This window comes from Heterocephalus glaber, unplaced genomic scaffold, assembly GCF_053883595.1.
Source record: "Heterocephalus glaber isolate CG9 unplaced genomic scaffold, H.glaber_assembly_v1.0 deba00001662, whole genome shotgun sequence".
In the NCBI taxonomy this organism is placed as follows: Eukaryota; Metazoa; Chordata; class Mammalia; order Rodentia; family Bathyergidae; genus Heterocephalus; species Heterocephalus glaber.
In genome coordinates this window covers 1,368,206-1,382,521 of record NW_028258403.1, presented here as the reverse complement: position 1 = coordinate 1,382,521, position 14,316 = coordinate 1,368,206, and the positions used below count along the sequence as shown (strand labels likewise).

The following is a 14,316-nucleotide window of genomic DNA, read 5'->3' as shown; positions in this document are numbered from 1 at the left end:
ATAGAATTCTCATCAAAGTTGCTTGGGAAACTACCTCCTGTTCGCAGATTTGTGTCACTTCACAAATTTTCTACTCATATTCTATTGTCTATTTTTGCACATTTCCCCTCAGCTTTCCCCCTCATATTATTGAAATACATTTTATTTCTAATCTTCTATTTCTGTCACCATTATTTACATCCCTACCATCTTGAGTCTTTCCTTATTATTTGATTACAGCTGCTACTTTAATGACATGGATGAGTCTCAGTACTAAATGCATGCTCTTTTCATTGTTTTTGCCTTCTGATCTCTCTGTAGTATATAAAAGCAAGGGCAATTCCTTATTTATTTAACATTCCTTTCTCCCTTTATCCATTGCAGTGTGCAGAAACTGGGCTTTTTCATACACATGTAATATGTAGAGTAGTAGTAATAGTAATATGATTGTGATGATAAATACTATGCATTTGTGTGTTTTTATTTCCTTAACTTTTAAAATCCTTTTATATGCTATGCTGTAAGCAAATTTTTCTCATGACTTCAAATTTTAAATGACTTCTAGACTTAGGTTACAGCTGTGATCTTTCTTGGTTCGCGTGACTTTTTATGAATAGTTTCCTAATTTTGTTGAATATTTTATAGGCACCCAAACTGTGGTCTGTTTTGATTCTTTTCCATTTTAATCAGCGTTTGCCTCTTCCTCATCTTCTTAAGTGGTAGTAATTATATGTAGGTTGCAATCTTGGTTCTGCCACAAGTAGTTATAAAATCTTGGTAAGTTTATCACATATGTGTTGTGCTTATTTATTTATATAGGATGGAATATTATGAGTGAAATGAAATTCATGCTTAAAGTTTGTAATATAAATGATTGTCTTAAATCAAAAACATAATAAAATTTGTAACCACAGCTGCACAATGCAGTCAGTCAGCATTGGATTTGGAATCAAAAGGCCTGATGTTTGTCTCTGAGTTAACTCATCTTTGCTTTGGGTAAGTTGTACTTACTTTTTCTTTGAAATTCCTCACCTATAAATGAAAATAATTCTACTATCTGACATACCCACCCAACGATGTAAAAGTACTTCATAAATAAGGTATTCCACACAAATAATGTATCCTTTTCTGGCTCTAAAATTCTATCATTTGTTATTTTAGAAATATTTAAAATATGGTGAAAAACGCCTCTAGTTTTTTTTAAAGAAATGGCAAGTAAGGCCTGGAAGCTGGAAACTTTGTAAGTTCCTTGTTGTGCTGTTTTTCTTACTCTCTGTTCTTTCTTTCCTGTTATATGTTACTTGCTGGTTTCTAGATCTTCATGAAATTAAACCATGAAAATTTACAAATTGAAGTGGAGATTCTTGATTAGAAGGAAATTTATAGCAGGACTATTAGGCTTTCTTCTTTTGGAAGGGTGTTAATGCTTAGTCTTGAATTTGGAAACCAGTTGTGGATGTTAGGATTAATGAGAAAAGATGATAGATTAGAAAAACAAAAATTGTGCAAAATTATGGATCTAAAAACATGGCTTTACCTCAGAGAAGTATTATTAACTAAGTAAACAAGGGAACTTTGCTATTTGTCTAACTCTGGATACTAGGAAACAAAGACAAAGAGTTGTCAACCATTCTCAAACTTGCAATATATTTGGGAGAATGAGTGTATAAAAATGAAACCATTGAAGAATTGTGATTAGTAACAAATGATTTGGTCTACAAAGTTTTGGTTATCATATCCTATGAGAATACTTTCTCCTTCCATTTTACAAAACTCCTGGTAAGTTTTCAAAGTTCACATTAAGTCTTTTCATGTTTTTAATGTTTTCTCTAAGTTTGCCAGTGCATTCTTCCTCATCAAAAACAAATATCTGGAACACAATAATGGTGAGTGCTTAATAAAAAATTGCATTAAAAGAAAAACTGCAATTAACCCCCTTCAAAATACTTCCTCTCACTCCAAACACACTTATCTCACTGTTCTTGCCATTTTCTGAAGCAACTCTGGAAGTCCTCTTTCATGAGTGTTTTCAGTTGGGGTGTTATGGCTGCCTCAGTTTGCTGAATCAATTGACAATATTTCATGATCAGTTTTTTTTTAAGTTTATTGGTACATTTTAGGTATACAGTACAGTTACATTTATCATTGGGAACTTGTACTTTTTCATGATGTATCTTGGTTCTTGTTTTTTCCCTTTTCCCTTGGCCTCCCTTCAACTCCTCCACCCCTCCCTATTTATGATCAGTTTGACTTTGGTGAACAGCCAGAAGTCATATGGTGCCAGATCTGGTGACTGAGGTAGATGAGGAATGTTTTTATTTCACATAAATTGTCAAGAACATTTTAATTCAATTCAGGACATCGAGACAGCCATGGAAAGACACTCAGGAAAGAGGACTTCATAACCCCTTCAGGCATTGGCAAGAATGATGAGATGAGTGTGTTTGAGGGAAGAGACAGTATTTTGAGGGGGATTAATGGTAATAAATATTTTACTGTAATAATTAAAAAGTAAACATTCACCGTAGTTTTGATCACCCCACAATATGTTGCTATGTATTGTGATTTATTTTTAGGTGGAGAATAGTTTTTACAATTACATTTAAAGTTTCCTGATTTGTATGAGTAAGAGAGGAAGAGATTATTATGAAATAGGTTTACTAGGAAACTTTCATGTAGGAAATGAAATTTTGATTTACCCTAAAGGATGAATAGTGATAGGGCATGCTTTGTATCACACTGTTCAATAAATACATAATCACTGTACATAGCTATGTAGCCTTGAAATGTGCCTACTGCTTTGGACTGAGCAGATCTAAATCTAAGCTAGTTTTGGACTGGCTTATCTCTTCTGAATTTCTAATTTTGTCCTTTTCTTGGGCTGGTGATATATGGTACAATACTCCTCTGTGATGCTGGGCAGTGGCAGTGAGCCACGTGGTCGTATGGGTACACAGCCCACATGTTGCTAAGCTATGGTTTTCTGTCAGTTAGGTGTTGTAAGTGCATATTTGACATGATATTTCCTATTTATGATTAATCTATGAGAAAATAATCCCATTGTAAGTCAAGGAGCATCTGTGTCCCTTATTGGATCATTATTTTCTTAGTTGTACAGTAATTGATGAACTCAGACTAGATAATTTCTAATGAAATTCGTGGTAACAGTTTAATGAATGATTTCACTCATGTCAACAAAAGATGTGTGTATATGTGTCTAGCATGTTTATCTATATAAATACACATATTAAAAGGGAAAATTTTATGTTCCATTTTTTTCCATTGCTGGGTTTCTCTTCCTCTTTCAATGTCAGGTCTGAGTTTTTGTGCATTCATGTTCTCTTGTTTTGCCAGCCCTTTGATGTGTAAGCTTCAAATCCCCTCTTTTCTCCATTCACTCTGTCTTTCTGGAGCATTCCTAAGTACTATGAGAACAGAGAATCTTGAGACAGGGAAGCACTTGACCCACAAGCAGGAGACATTATCTTCCACAATGTTAGCAGTGTATATCTGTAGTGTAAGAATCAGGGAGACACCTGTACTAGATTAGGATTAGAACTAGGAAACGTTCAGATTTTTCCCTGAATCCCAAACATCTGGAAGAGTTTAGATATGAGATAAGATAGATTAAAAAGGCCCAAATCAAGAGAAATGAAGAGGTAGGAGAGGGCCAGTGGATATACAGTATATCAACTATAATATTACTGTACATTTCTTTATCCCCAGCAAACACTAAAAGCATTCAGTTCCAACAATAATCAAAGTCATAGACCTAAGGGAAGAATCTGGAAACAGTATTATCCCCTTACCCATAGTTTCTTCTTCCATACTTTCAGTTACCCAGAGTCAATAAGACTCTGAAAATATTAAATGAAAAAATTCACAAATAAGCAATTCATAAATTTTAAACTGTATACTCTTATGAGAAGCATGATAAAATCTCATGTTAACCAGTTCCATTCTTCCTGGGGTGTGAATCATCCTTTTAGCCAGTATATCCCCAGTGTCTGTGCTACTCACCTATTAGTCATTAATATTAGTCTCAGGTATCTGATCAACTGTCATGGTATTGTGAGGCTTATGCTAAAGTAATGCTTATTTTGCTTAATAATGGTCCAAAGGTACAAGAGTCTGGATGCTGCCAATTTTTATTACAATATGTTATTATAGTTGTTCTATTTTATTATTATTTTTGTTAGTCTCTCACTGTGTCTTTTTATAGAATAAACTTTAGCATAGGAATGTATATATAGGAAAAATATATATGAAGTTCTGAGGTCCTAGAATGTATCCCCTGAAGATAAGGGGGACTACTACTGAATAACAAATTGACTTTTCTAACCTTCCTAAAGGCCCTCCTCATTACGTGTCTTGGGCATATCCTAGCTGATAACCATCCTGCTAAGTCCTAATTACTACTGTTGGAGCTCGTGCAAACATCCTTTGGCATCAATGTATATTTTACCTTGGTCCTGTCATATCTTTGAGCCACATTAATGTTCTGTACCGGGTTCTTTCATGCTCATCCTTATGCCATGGGCTTTGTGTGAATTGATGTAAATGTAGGCAGTAGTGTGAGAATGACTTACAAGAGCCATATTATAGTTTCTGATATGAGGTGAGGTTGAGAGATAATTTCAGTGACTCAATAATTGTCCCATGAACAATTTAAAATTGTTCTGGGAAATGAAGTCATCTGTCTCTTTTTTCTATTTTTTTTTTTCATGCCACCTTCCCTGTCCTCCTTAATCCTGCCAAAGCATCTGTTACATGTTAATATTTGTTCCTTATCTTATTTATAGGTGGAAAATAGTCCCTGGAGGTCATAGTAACAGGGATATTACATGCAGAATTGATTCACCTGTTTTAGATAAAATACTTATTTAGCAATTAAATGACCCTGGGAAGAAATTTAAGAAATACTCTTGAATAATTAATCATCTAATCTAGGTAGGTGTGTTCAACCTTTTGGTTTGCCTGGGCAAGTGGACTGCAGGCCATGGGGTAGACTTGCCTGGTAGAGCATTAATATCCTTCTTGTTTTTATTTCTTCTTCATTTTTTTTCATCTGGTAATGCTAGAGTTACTGTAGCTGATAAAGCAATGGAAGGAGTGAATCACTCAGTTGTGTCAGAGTTTGTGTTCCTGGGACTCACGAATTCCTGGGCAATTCAGCTTCTCCTTTTTGTGGTTGCCTCCATGTTTTATGTGGCAAGCATGATGGGAAACTCCCTCATTGTGTTCACCGTGGCTTCTGACCCTCACTTGCACTCCCCCATGTATTTTCTCTTGGCCAATCTCTCCTTCATTGACTTGGGTGTTTCTTCTGTCATTTGTCCCAAGATGACTTATGATCTCTTTAAAAAGCACAAACATATCTCATTTAGAGGCTGTATCACTCAAATATTTTTCATCCATGTCATTGGTGCTGTAGAGATGGTGCTTCTCATAGCCATGGCCTTTGACAGATATATTGCTATCTGTAAGCCTCTTCACTACTTGACTATTATGAACCCAAAATTGTGTATTTTACTTCTGGTTGCTGCATGGATAATTGGTTTGATCCACTCTGTGATTCAACTGGTTTTTGTTATAAAATTGCCATTCTGTGGCCCTAATGTGTTGGACAGCTTTTACTGTGACCTTCCTCGGTTCATCAAACTTGCCTGCACAGACACTTACCGCCTGGAATTCATGGTCACGGTCAACAGTGGATTTATATCGCTGGGGTCATTCTTCATCTTGGTTGTCTCCTATGTTTTTATTGTAATCACAGTTTGCCAACACTCTTCACATGGCTCATCCAAGGCCTTGTCTACTCTGTCATCTCATATCATGGTGGTGATTTTGTTCTTTGGTCCATGTATCTTTGTTTACACCTGGCCTTACCCTACATCACACCTAGACAAATTCCTTGCCTTTTTTGATGCAACTTTCACTCCTTTTTTGAATCCATTCATTTATACATTCAGGAATAAAGAAATGAAGGTGGCAATGAAGAGAGTATGCAGCCAACTTATTATGAATAGAAGGATTTCTTAAATGACAAAAGTATTAGGAAGTTTTCTTACTGACCTGTAGTAACATCAAATTTCTCTGATTTCATGCCAGGAGTTTCTATCATTTTGATATTTAGGTGTCCCAGATTAAAAATAACATTCAATAACATTAAATATTCTAGGTTCAAACTTGTCCTGCTCTTGTCTCAGCCTCCCAGAGAACTGGGATTATAGGCAGCACTACTTCACATGGCTTTAAAATCTTAATTGAGAAATTTTGTTGCTACCTACATTTGGAAGAATCATATGATGGGGTAAAAAAAAATATTTCCAGGAGGTAAATTGCCTATCCATCATGAAACATTCCTTTGGTGAAATTTCTTTGATCAAGACTTCAAAATTGAGTATCTTCAGTGTCACAGAGTAGTTATATAAAAGAATGCTTAACTTAATTGATAATAGATGGAATCATATACATCAAGATGTCAGTTTATTAAGTTGTCACAGAATATTTATCATGTTGCCTGAATTTCGGTGTAGGTCTAATTCATTTTCTCTTATAGTTTCTGAAAAGTTGAGAGTATTTCTGAGCAGGATACCTAAATAGAAGGAATTAACTGGATTCTTCAAATATTTAATGATATCAAAGTTTATACTTCTTATATTTCCACAGTATAATATTTCTGCCATCAGAACAGTAAAGTAGAAATCTCAGTTCAGTCCATGTGTTTGGACAGTGCTGGGTGGTCATCACAAAGCTACCTCTTGACTCTTGTTTGCATTTTGCTTCAGGCAAGACTTCTTAAAGGGACATTATTATTTCCATATGTAGATAGCCAGGTATTCATTTTCTTTCTAACACAGAATGTTCTGGTTGCATTTGTTTGCTTTGAGTCATTGCAATCTAAGTTTTTAGTTTGTGAGGATTTTCATATGTGACTGTATTATCTAAAGAAATAACTGCTTTTTATATATAGCTACTCTGTTGTCTGTCCAAATCAGCAGTGAGACTCTTCTAGTAAATTTACCTGTCTGTTACAGTGACCATGTGTTATGGTTGGAAGAAGACCACTTCTATAGATCCTATCCCTATATCTCTACTGATTGCTGAAATATTTGGCTTCTGAATAAGTCATAATGACATAGCTCCTCTTATGGTTAAGTGGTGCAGACCCGAAAATCTGAAGAAGATGGACTAGTCTAAAATTTTTCTTAGGATACTGAACTTAAGAGTAGAGAGAAAGAAAGCCACATTCAATTTTGGAGCTGTGATATGTTGAAACTTCTGACAATATTTTCTGCTTTCATAAGTTTAATCTGGTATAATGGAAAAAAAGACAGAAAATATAAAGATATAGGAGTAAAAGAAAGAGACTTGACAATATTTCAATGATTGTTTCCATCTGTCTTGAACATTCATTTTATTCCTATCCTCTACACAATTTCGTTGGTGGCTGATAAAGTAATCCTCTTGTCTAAGTTTGCTAAAGTTATGATTCAATCGAAACTCTTTATTGGTAAATCCAAAATGGTTATTAATAAATACATCTCTCATCTTAAAAAGATTGTATTTTCATTTAACACTGAGGTAAAAATATTTTTCCTTTAATTACAAGAACACAACCTCATCTTATAAAATTTTGAGAAAATTAGAAATAAGAAAATGGAAATCAACTATTAAATTGCAAAACGGAGATAATTGCTAGCAATATTTTGATATATTTATTTATTTATTTTTTGCTCTTTTAAAATTTTATTTCTTATTTGGAAATTACAAAAGAGATCATACAGAATTTTGTTGGGTAAAATGATACATATTTGATTTTTATTATTACGTGTTTGCAGTGTGTAGTGATTGTATTCATTGTGGAGAGTTGTACATGTGTATAACATATTTTAATTCTTTTTATGTCACCTTTCTCTTCTCCCCCTCCCCTGTTTTTATATTCCTAAATATAACTATATACTTAGAATATTGGGATCTTTTTGGTCTTTATACTATTTCTTATTTCTGGATTAATACTGTATTCTGAGAATTGTCTCATTAAATAAAATGTACAGTTTAAAAATACATGTCTAATTTTAATATGTGCATACTATTACATTTTGACTGTATCATGATTAATTCCTATTTGTGCATTGTTAGATATCTAAATTGTCATTAATATTTTCTTCTGCCTTTAAAACTCTTGTATATATTTCTTTCTTTTCATTACAGATAATTTCCTATATGAATTGATACAATTGAAATGAATATGGTACAATAATATTTTAGGGTTTTTATTCACATTATCATTTCTCTTAAAAGATTTGTAGATTAGTGTATACACTGTAGTATCTTTTCCCTAGACTGTAATTATTTGTAAAAATCTTTTTAAATTTGAAAGACAAAAATGATAAAATCTTATTTTAAGTTCTTTGATTTTTACTGTCTGAATAGTTTCCAATGTTACTAATCAGAGCTTCTTGAATTAAGGTTTAAGTCCTTTACCAAAAAAAGATTAAATAGCTAAAACAGAAAAAGACTTATTCAGGCTATTGATATGCCTAGCTTCATGGGCCACGTGGAGTCACTCACTGTCACACTTTATGATTTTGCTTCTTTATTTATTCTCTTTTCCTTCTCCTTTTTCTTTATCCCTGTCCTCTTTCTTTTCAATCTCTTGGCTCTTTCTATCTCTGTAAATTGATTCAGATAATATAAACGTGTAAAGTTAGTTTATATTATAAGGATGAGAAAGTTTAGTAGTTAGAATATTCATATAGTCATTTTTATTTTATAGGCACACCTATATAAGAAGTTAAATTACTTTTGAGGTGCTTGAAAGTATATGCAAAAACATAATGGGAATATATTGAGAGGCTGAAGGACACATTTTTGGCATAGCTAGTGAGACTAATAATTAAAACTCTTTATGGCTATAAGTTATAGGTACAGCTGGAGACTGCCAGCAGGGGCTGGTACAGTATTTGGAGTCCCCTCTTTGTATCTGGCCTACTTTTTAATTTAATATTATTATTGTTATTTTTTTCTATATGTAATTTTTTTGGGCTGAGTGTTTAAGACCAAGTCAAAGTAAAACTTATGTTGATCAAATTTAAGTCCTCTATATATTTGTCAAGATCAGTTAAGGCTCTTTTGAGGTTACTTTTAGGGCATATAGAATCTCTTTGCTCTTTTACTTATTTCCTCTATCAGTTGTGTCATCTGTCAGGACAGGTCACGATCTTTGTTTCACCACTTGGTTCTTTCTTGAACTTTGGGGACATTTTCCCATTTAGTCACCCTTTTTGTAGTGCAATGTATACTTGTTGACTCCTGTCCATCAATATCTTTGTTCACAAGGTTGAGTGACTCACTGGAATTCTAGGATCCTTTAGAAGGGTCCTCTGACACATGGGTCCTGGCTGACCTTTGAAGAAAACAGCCAAAATATTAGTTGTCCTCTTAGCTCCATTGCCTTTTTAAAATTTTGGTCTTTAAGCCTCAGTTTTGAACATCCAGGAGGTCACTTCCACCAATATTGATGTGGGAGCATTAAGCTTAACTATTATAATCTTATCTGGATATTGAACACTTTGAAATATAAAGTATGGCCATAGAACTGCTATTTATTTATTTTTTTTACCAGTTGTGGTTGTCGTGGAAGTCAAAATTTTATAAAATATTAACAGATAAGAGTTGTAAAGTTTCACAGGGAAAATTTGAAATCAAGAGCAAACATAGCAATTTAGCATAACAATGATGAAGACATTATTACAGTAGAACCATTAGGATTTTTATTATCTCTGATATACATTTATATTTTTGTTTAATGAATTGGTTATCTCTGTCTTATTATGATATTAAATGACATAAATCAACTTTATTTAAATTTGTCTTTAAATGTAATCTGTAATTAAATCCAAACATTTAATTAACATCTTTTAATTTGTTGTCTTTTAAGTAGAGTGCACTTATTTATAGATGTACTTTATAGGTTATTATTACCCAGTCTCTAATCATTAGAGTGACATTGTATGGACTGTATAGTGTTTAGGCACATCTAACTATCACAGTACATAAAACTAACATACCAGTACATAACAACTAATTATCACAGGACATAACAATTACATAAGCATAAACAATTTTAGTCTGGAGGTTATCACTGTAACAAAATGATTTTTTAAGAGTTCTGAGTCTTAGAAAGTTTGTACACCTGGGAAACACAAATTTATGTAATATATTATGAGCTTAACAATAACTAGCATCATAGCTATATAGCCTTTAATAGTTTTATCTGGTATAAATGCACTGAGAAGAATAAAAAATCTTTAGATCTTTTATAAGTTTAGGAAACCATGTTACTGACCATATACTCTATAGACTTATGTAATAGTCAAAAAAGTATCTCATACAATAACAGAATGCTTATATAGATGCAGATTATATAGAATGCCAATAGATGCAGATTAAGTTTTAAATGACAGGCCAAATTTAAAGAGATGCCAAAAATTATGATAATTTTATTTGGCCAAGGTGTCTAGATGTAATTTATATTATATAAAAGCACTTATAGTTATTTTGTGTGTTGTAAACTTAACTGTAAAGCTTAGTTTCACAGCATATTTTGTCTTTTAGATGTATATGTATTTCTAGTTCCTTATACAGAGAGTGTGTTATTAACCAAATTATTTATTTAATCAATTATCAGCTGATTATTGCAGACATTTTACAACTCATCTTTCAAATAATCTTTAACTCATAAAACTTAGTTTTCCAAGAATCACAAAGCCTAACAATGGAAAATATAACAAATTATCTTAGTAAAATATAGAATCTTTGTTTTTTAATCAGTTTTTGGTAAGTGTAGTTGAGTATTTTATTATCTTAGGAAAATTTTTATTGATTTTGACATAGAAAACTTAATTGTTTAATTATAGTCAATGCAATTATATATAATATAATATAATAAAAATAATATATGTTTTATTGGCATGGGGCTCAATAAGACTGGGGAAAAACTGGAAAAGCTCTACATCACTGGAGTAAATTAAAGAAAATTGGTTTAGACATCTGTTTTTTGTGCCACAGAAGGGAGTTTTTAAAAGTGGTTCCTCAAGTCCAAGGGCCCCCATTTAAAGAAAATTAAAAAAAAATTTTAAATATAAAATTAAATATTAGAAATTTAACTCTTAATCAACTTAAAGCAATATCAAACCCTTATATATTAATAATTTATGAGACAAAAATATTTTTATAAACCTTAAGAAGCCAAGAATATCTGAATTTATATTTAGCAACTGGTGACTTAGATGTTATGAATATTTATAAGCAATAATGTTATTTATATTTATTCATTTACTCTTAACAATTATCTTAGATGACTCACAAGAACCAAAAGATAACAAGGGCTGGGGATTTAGCTCAGTGGTTCTGCTGCCTGCCTCGCAAGCACAAGGACCTGAGTTCAATCCCCAGTGCCAAAAAAAAGAACCAAAGGATAACATAATTAGCATTCATAAGCTATGTAGTTTTGGACTTCTAACCAATAAGGGTCAGAAGGGGAAAGAGAGAAAAGCTACAAATTGCCAGATAGAATTTTTGTCTCTCTTTTCTCCTTATTATAAAACCACATTTGAAACTTTGTCTTTTTATTCTTTATTTATATTTGGAGAAAAATATCAATCTTTTAAAATCTTTCATCTTAAATTGGTCCCACATTTATAAAATATCATTTGAACATTGATGTTTTGGGGGCAGACATTGAGTTACTCATAATAATTTAAAATGTGTTTTATGCTTTTAGGAACCTTCTTATGTATTTTTGGAAAGATAAAGAAAGAAAAGAAAAGGGAGAGAAAAGACAGGATCTTATTCAGGTCCTTGAGGTCAGGCTGTCTGAACCACCCACTTCACCCCAGTGTCACAGCACATGAGCAGCATGCCCTAACCAGGGTCATGGTGCTGTATGTATGGCACACCCCAAACCAGAGTCACAACTCTGCATGCATGACATACTGCAAACAAGGGTCAGGCCACCATGTAAGTGGTGTGCCCCCAAACAGGGTCATGTTGCATGTGTGGCCTGTTCCATTTCCCAGAAGGACTGCTCTGTCCTGTTACACCATGGTCAGAAGAATAACCTGCAATTGGAAGCTCTTCCCTGTTATTCCAGAGCTGGAACTGTCCAGGGCAGCAGCTTTGTTCTTTTTTTTTTTTTTTTTTTTTTGTGTCATTGACCGGCATCCCTGTTACTCATACAGAAATTGCTGTTGCTTGTGTCCAAAATAAGCATCCTTCTTCCTGGAACACAGCTATTCTAACCTTCACAAAAAGATCAGGAAAAGAGGAAAAGAAGTTGTACACATCAGCTGGACATTTTGCAAAAATTTACCCCAAAGATCTTTATATCTGAGACCTGCAACATACACAAGGAACTCAAAGAGGCTTTTAAAAATCAAGAGATGTTACTTAGCAAACACAAGTCACATATCATTTTAGATAGGGAGATAAACTGGAGGCCAAAATTATCATAAGAATACCAGAACCAAATAAGATGGAAGGAGAAAGCAAACTAATATTAGGGAAGCAACCCTGAGAAGAAAAATTTACCTATAGGCAGGGCTGGACAGGTAGCTTTAGGGCTCAGGAAGGTCATGGAAGATGCCTGGGAAGGACTGAAGTGGCTCCCTTCCAGCAGGCTTGTGGGTCTTTCTTATTGACTGGGAAAACATAGAGGACTTGAATCCTACCTCCCCATGTGGTGGGACATACCTGGGACCATGAGAAACTTCCAGGGTTGCCCAGCTTCCACTAATCCCTGTAGCCAGCTAGCTCTTTCTTTTCCTAGATAAGTAGTATCAGAAAAAGTTAAAGGATTTGATTTTTTTTGACAGATGAAAGCTTGAATAGGGAAAAAAGGGACAAGAAAGGGATAGGAGATTTTTCAGGGAAGAGAGAAGGAAAAAAATAAGTAAATCAGGGGGCTCCTTTTCACGTTGAGTCCATAGCATTTAGTAGCTCTTGAGGATAACACTGGTTATCATCTGGATGACCACTTGAATCTGTACAATTTAGGACATGTTCCCAGCCACCCCAAAAAGAGAGCTATGGCATCACGTGGATTGAGCTTTTGCCCTTCAGGTGAGAGAGAGAGAGGAGAGAGAGAGAGAGAGAGAGAGAGAGAGAGAGAGAGAGAGAGAGAGAGAGAGAGAGAGAGAGAGAGAGAGAGAGATCAAAAGATTAGTGTAAAAAACTCCTTTTATCTGAATGTTTAGTACTCCAAATTTGCAGGATTTTAGGAGGCTGCTTCCCTGAGTGTCACGTCAAAGGCTTGTCTTCTGCATGATGTCTCAGGATATGCTGGTTCCATGAGAAACTTTGCTCAAGACATTGGATAGGGCTTTATTTGTTTCTCTGGTAAGCAAATTTTAGTTCCATCTGATGCAGGAATGGGGTATGTTGTCTTGAGAGAAGAACTACTAAGCACAGTGCACTTGACAAAATTTGTTCAACATTAAGGACTCCAATAAATTAGATATAAAAGGACTGTGCCTCACTGTTATAAAGGCTGTATATAACAATTCCACAACTAACCTCATACTCAGTGGTGAGACGATAAAACATTTTCTCAGACCAGAAATAAGACAAAGATGCTTCCTCTTGTCATTTATATTCAATATAGTGCTGGAGGCCTAGTCAGGCAAGAATATAAATAAAGGAACCAATATTGGAAAGGAAGTATATCTCTGTTTTATTTATACAAAAGCCCCAAAAGTCTAGCAGAAGTCTTTCAAAACTAATAAATCCAGTAAATTCACAGCATATGAAATTGACACTTTTTTTGGTAGTATTTCCATTCACTAACAATGAACAATTGAAAAACTATGAGGAAGATCTGGGTTAATGCTATAAAAATTGTGTGAAGGTTTTTATTCTTATTTTTGTTGTTACTTGGTCATTTTACTTATTTTATTCTTGCTTCCTTGTTGGATTTGGGTCATTCTGTTTTTTTGTTATTTTTCTATTATCTGTTTTAATTTTTTTTTCCTCTTCTTTCTTCTGGTTCTTACTTCTTTATTGGTGTTGGTTGATTTCAGGTTTTCCCCTTTGACCTGCTCTCACTTTTAGGTTTTCTTCCCTTCTATCTTTTCACACTCTCCCCTCTCTATTCTCTGGTCTCTTCTCTCCTCTCTCTTTCTCATTATTTCACCTTTTTACTTTTTCACTCCTCCCCTCCATCTAACAGTGTAAATATAATAGGGGCCTGTATAGGTACTTTAAAGAATAAGAATTGAATAGTGCTATAAATTAAACAAGATCATTTAAGGGCATGTCAAGGTAATACTTACA

General features: G+C 33.7%; 1 protein-coding gene across 1 annotated transcript; it reads left to right on the top strand.

Moving 5' to 3' along the window:
- Positions 1–4,070: 4,070 nt before the first annotated feature.
- LOC101718654 (olfactory receptor 4F3/4F16/4F29-like) lies at positions 4,071–6,021 on the top strand. Its single transcript, XM_004865018.3, has 2 exons — positions 4,071–4,092; positions 5,081–6,021. The coding sequence occupies exons 1-2, from the start codon at positions 4,071–4,073 to the stop codon at positions 6,019–6,021; spliced, it is 963 nt and encodes a 320-aa protein (XP_004865075.2).
- The last annotated feature ends 8,295 nt before the right edge of the window (positions 6,022–14,316 follow it).

Coding starts and splice junctions, on each gene's coding strand:
- LOC101718654 (XM_004865018.3), top strand. CDS start 4,071: ATGCTTATTTTGCTTAATAATG. Junction 4,093..5,080: donor GCTTATTTTGCTTAATAATG/GTCCAAAGGTAC, acceptor TAGCTGATAAAG/CAATGGAAGGAGTGAATCAC.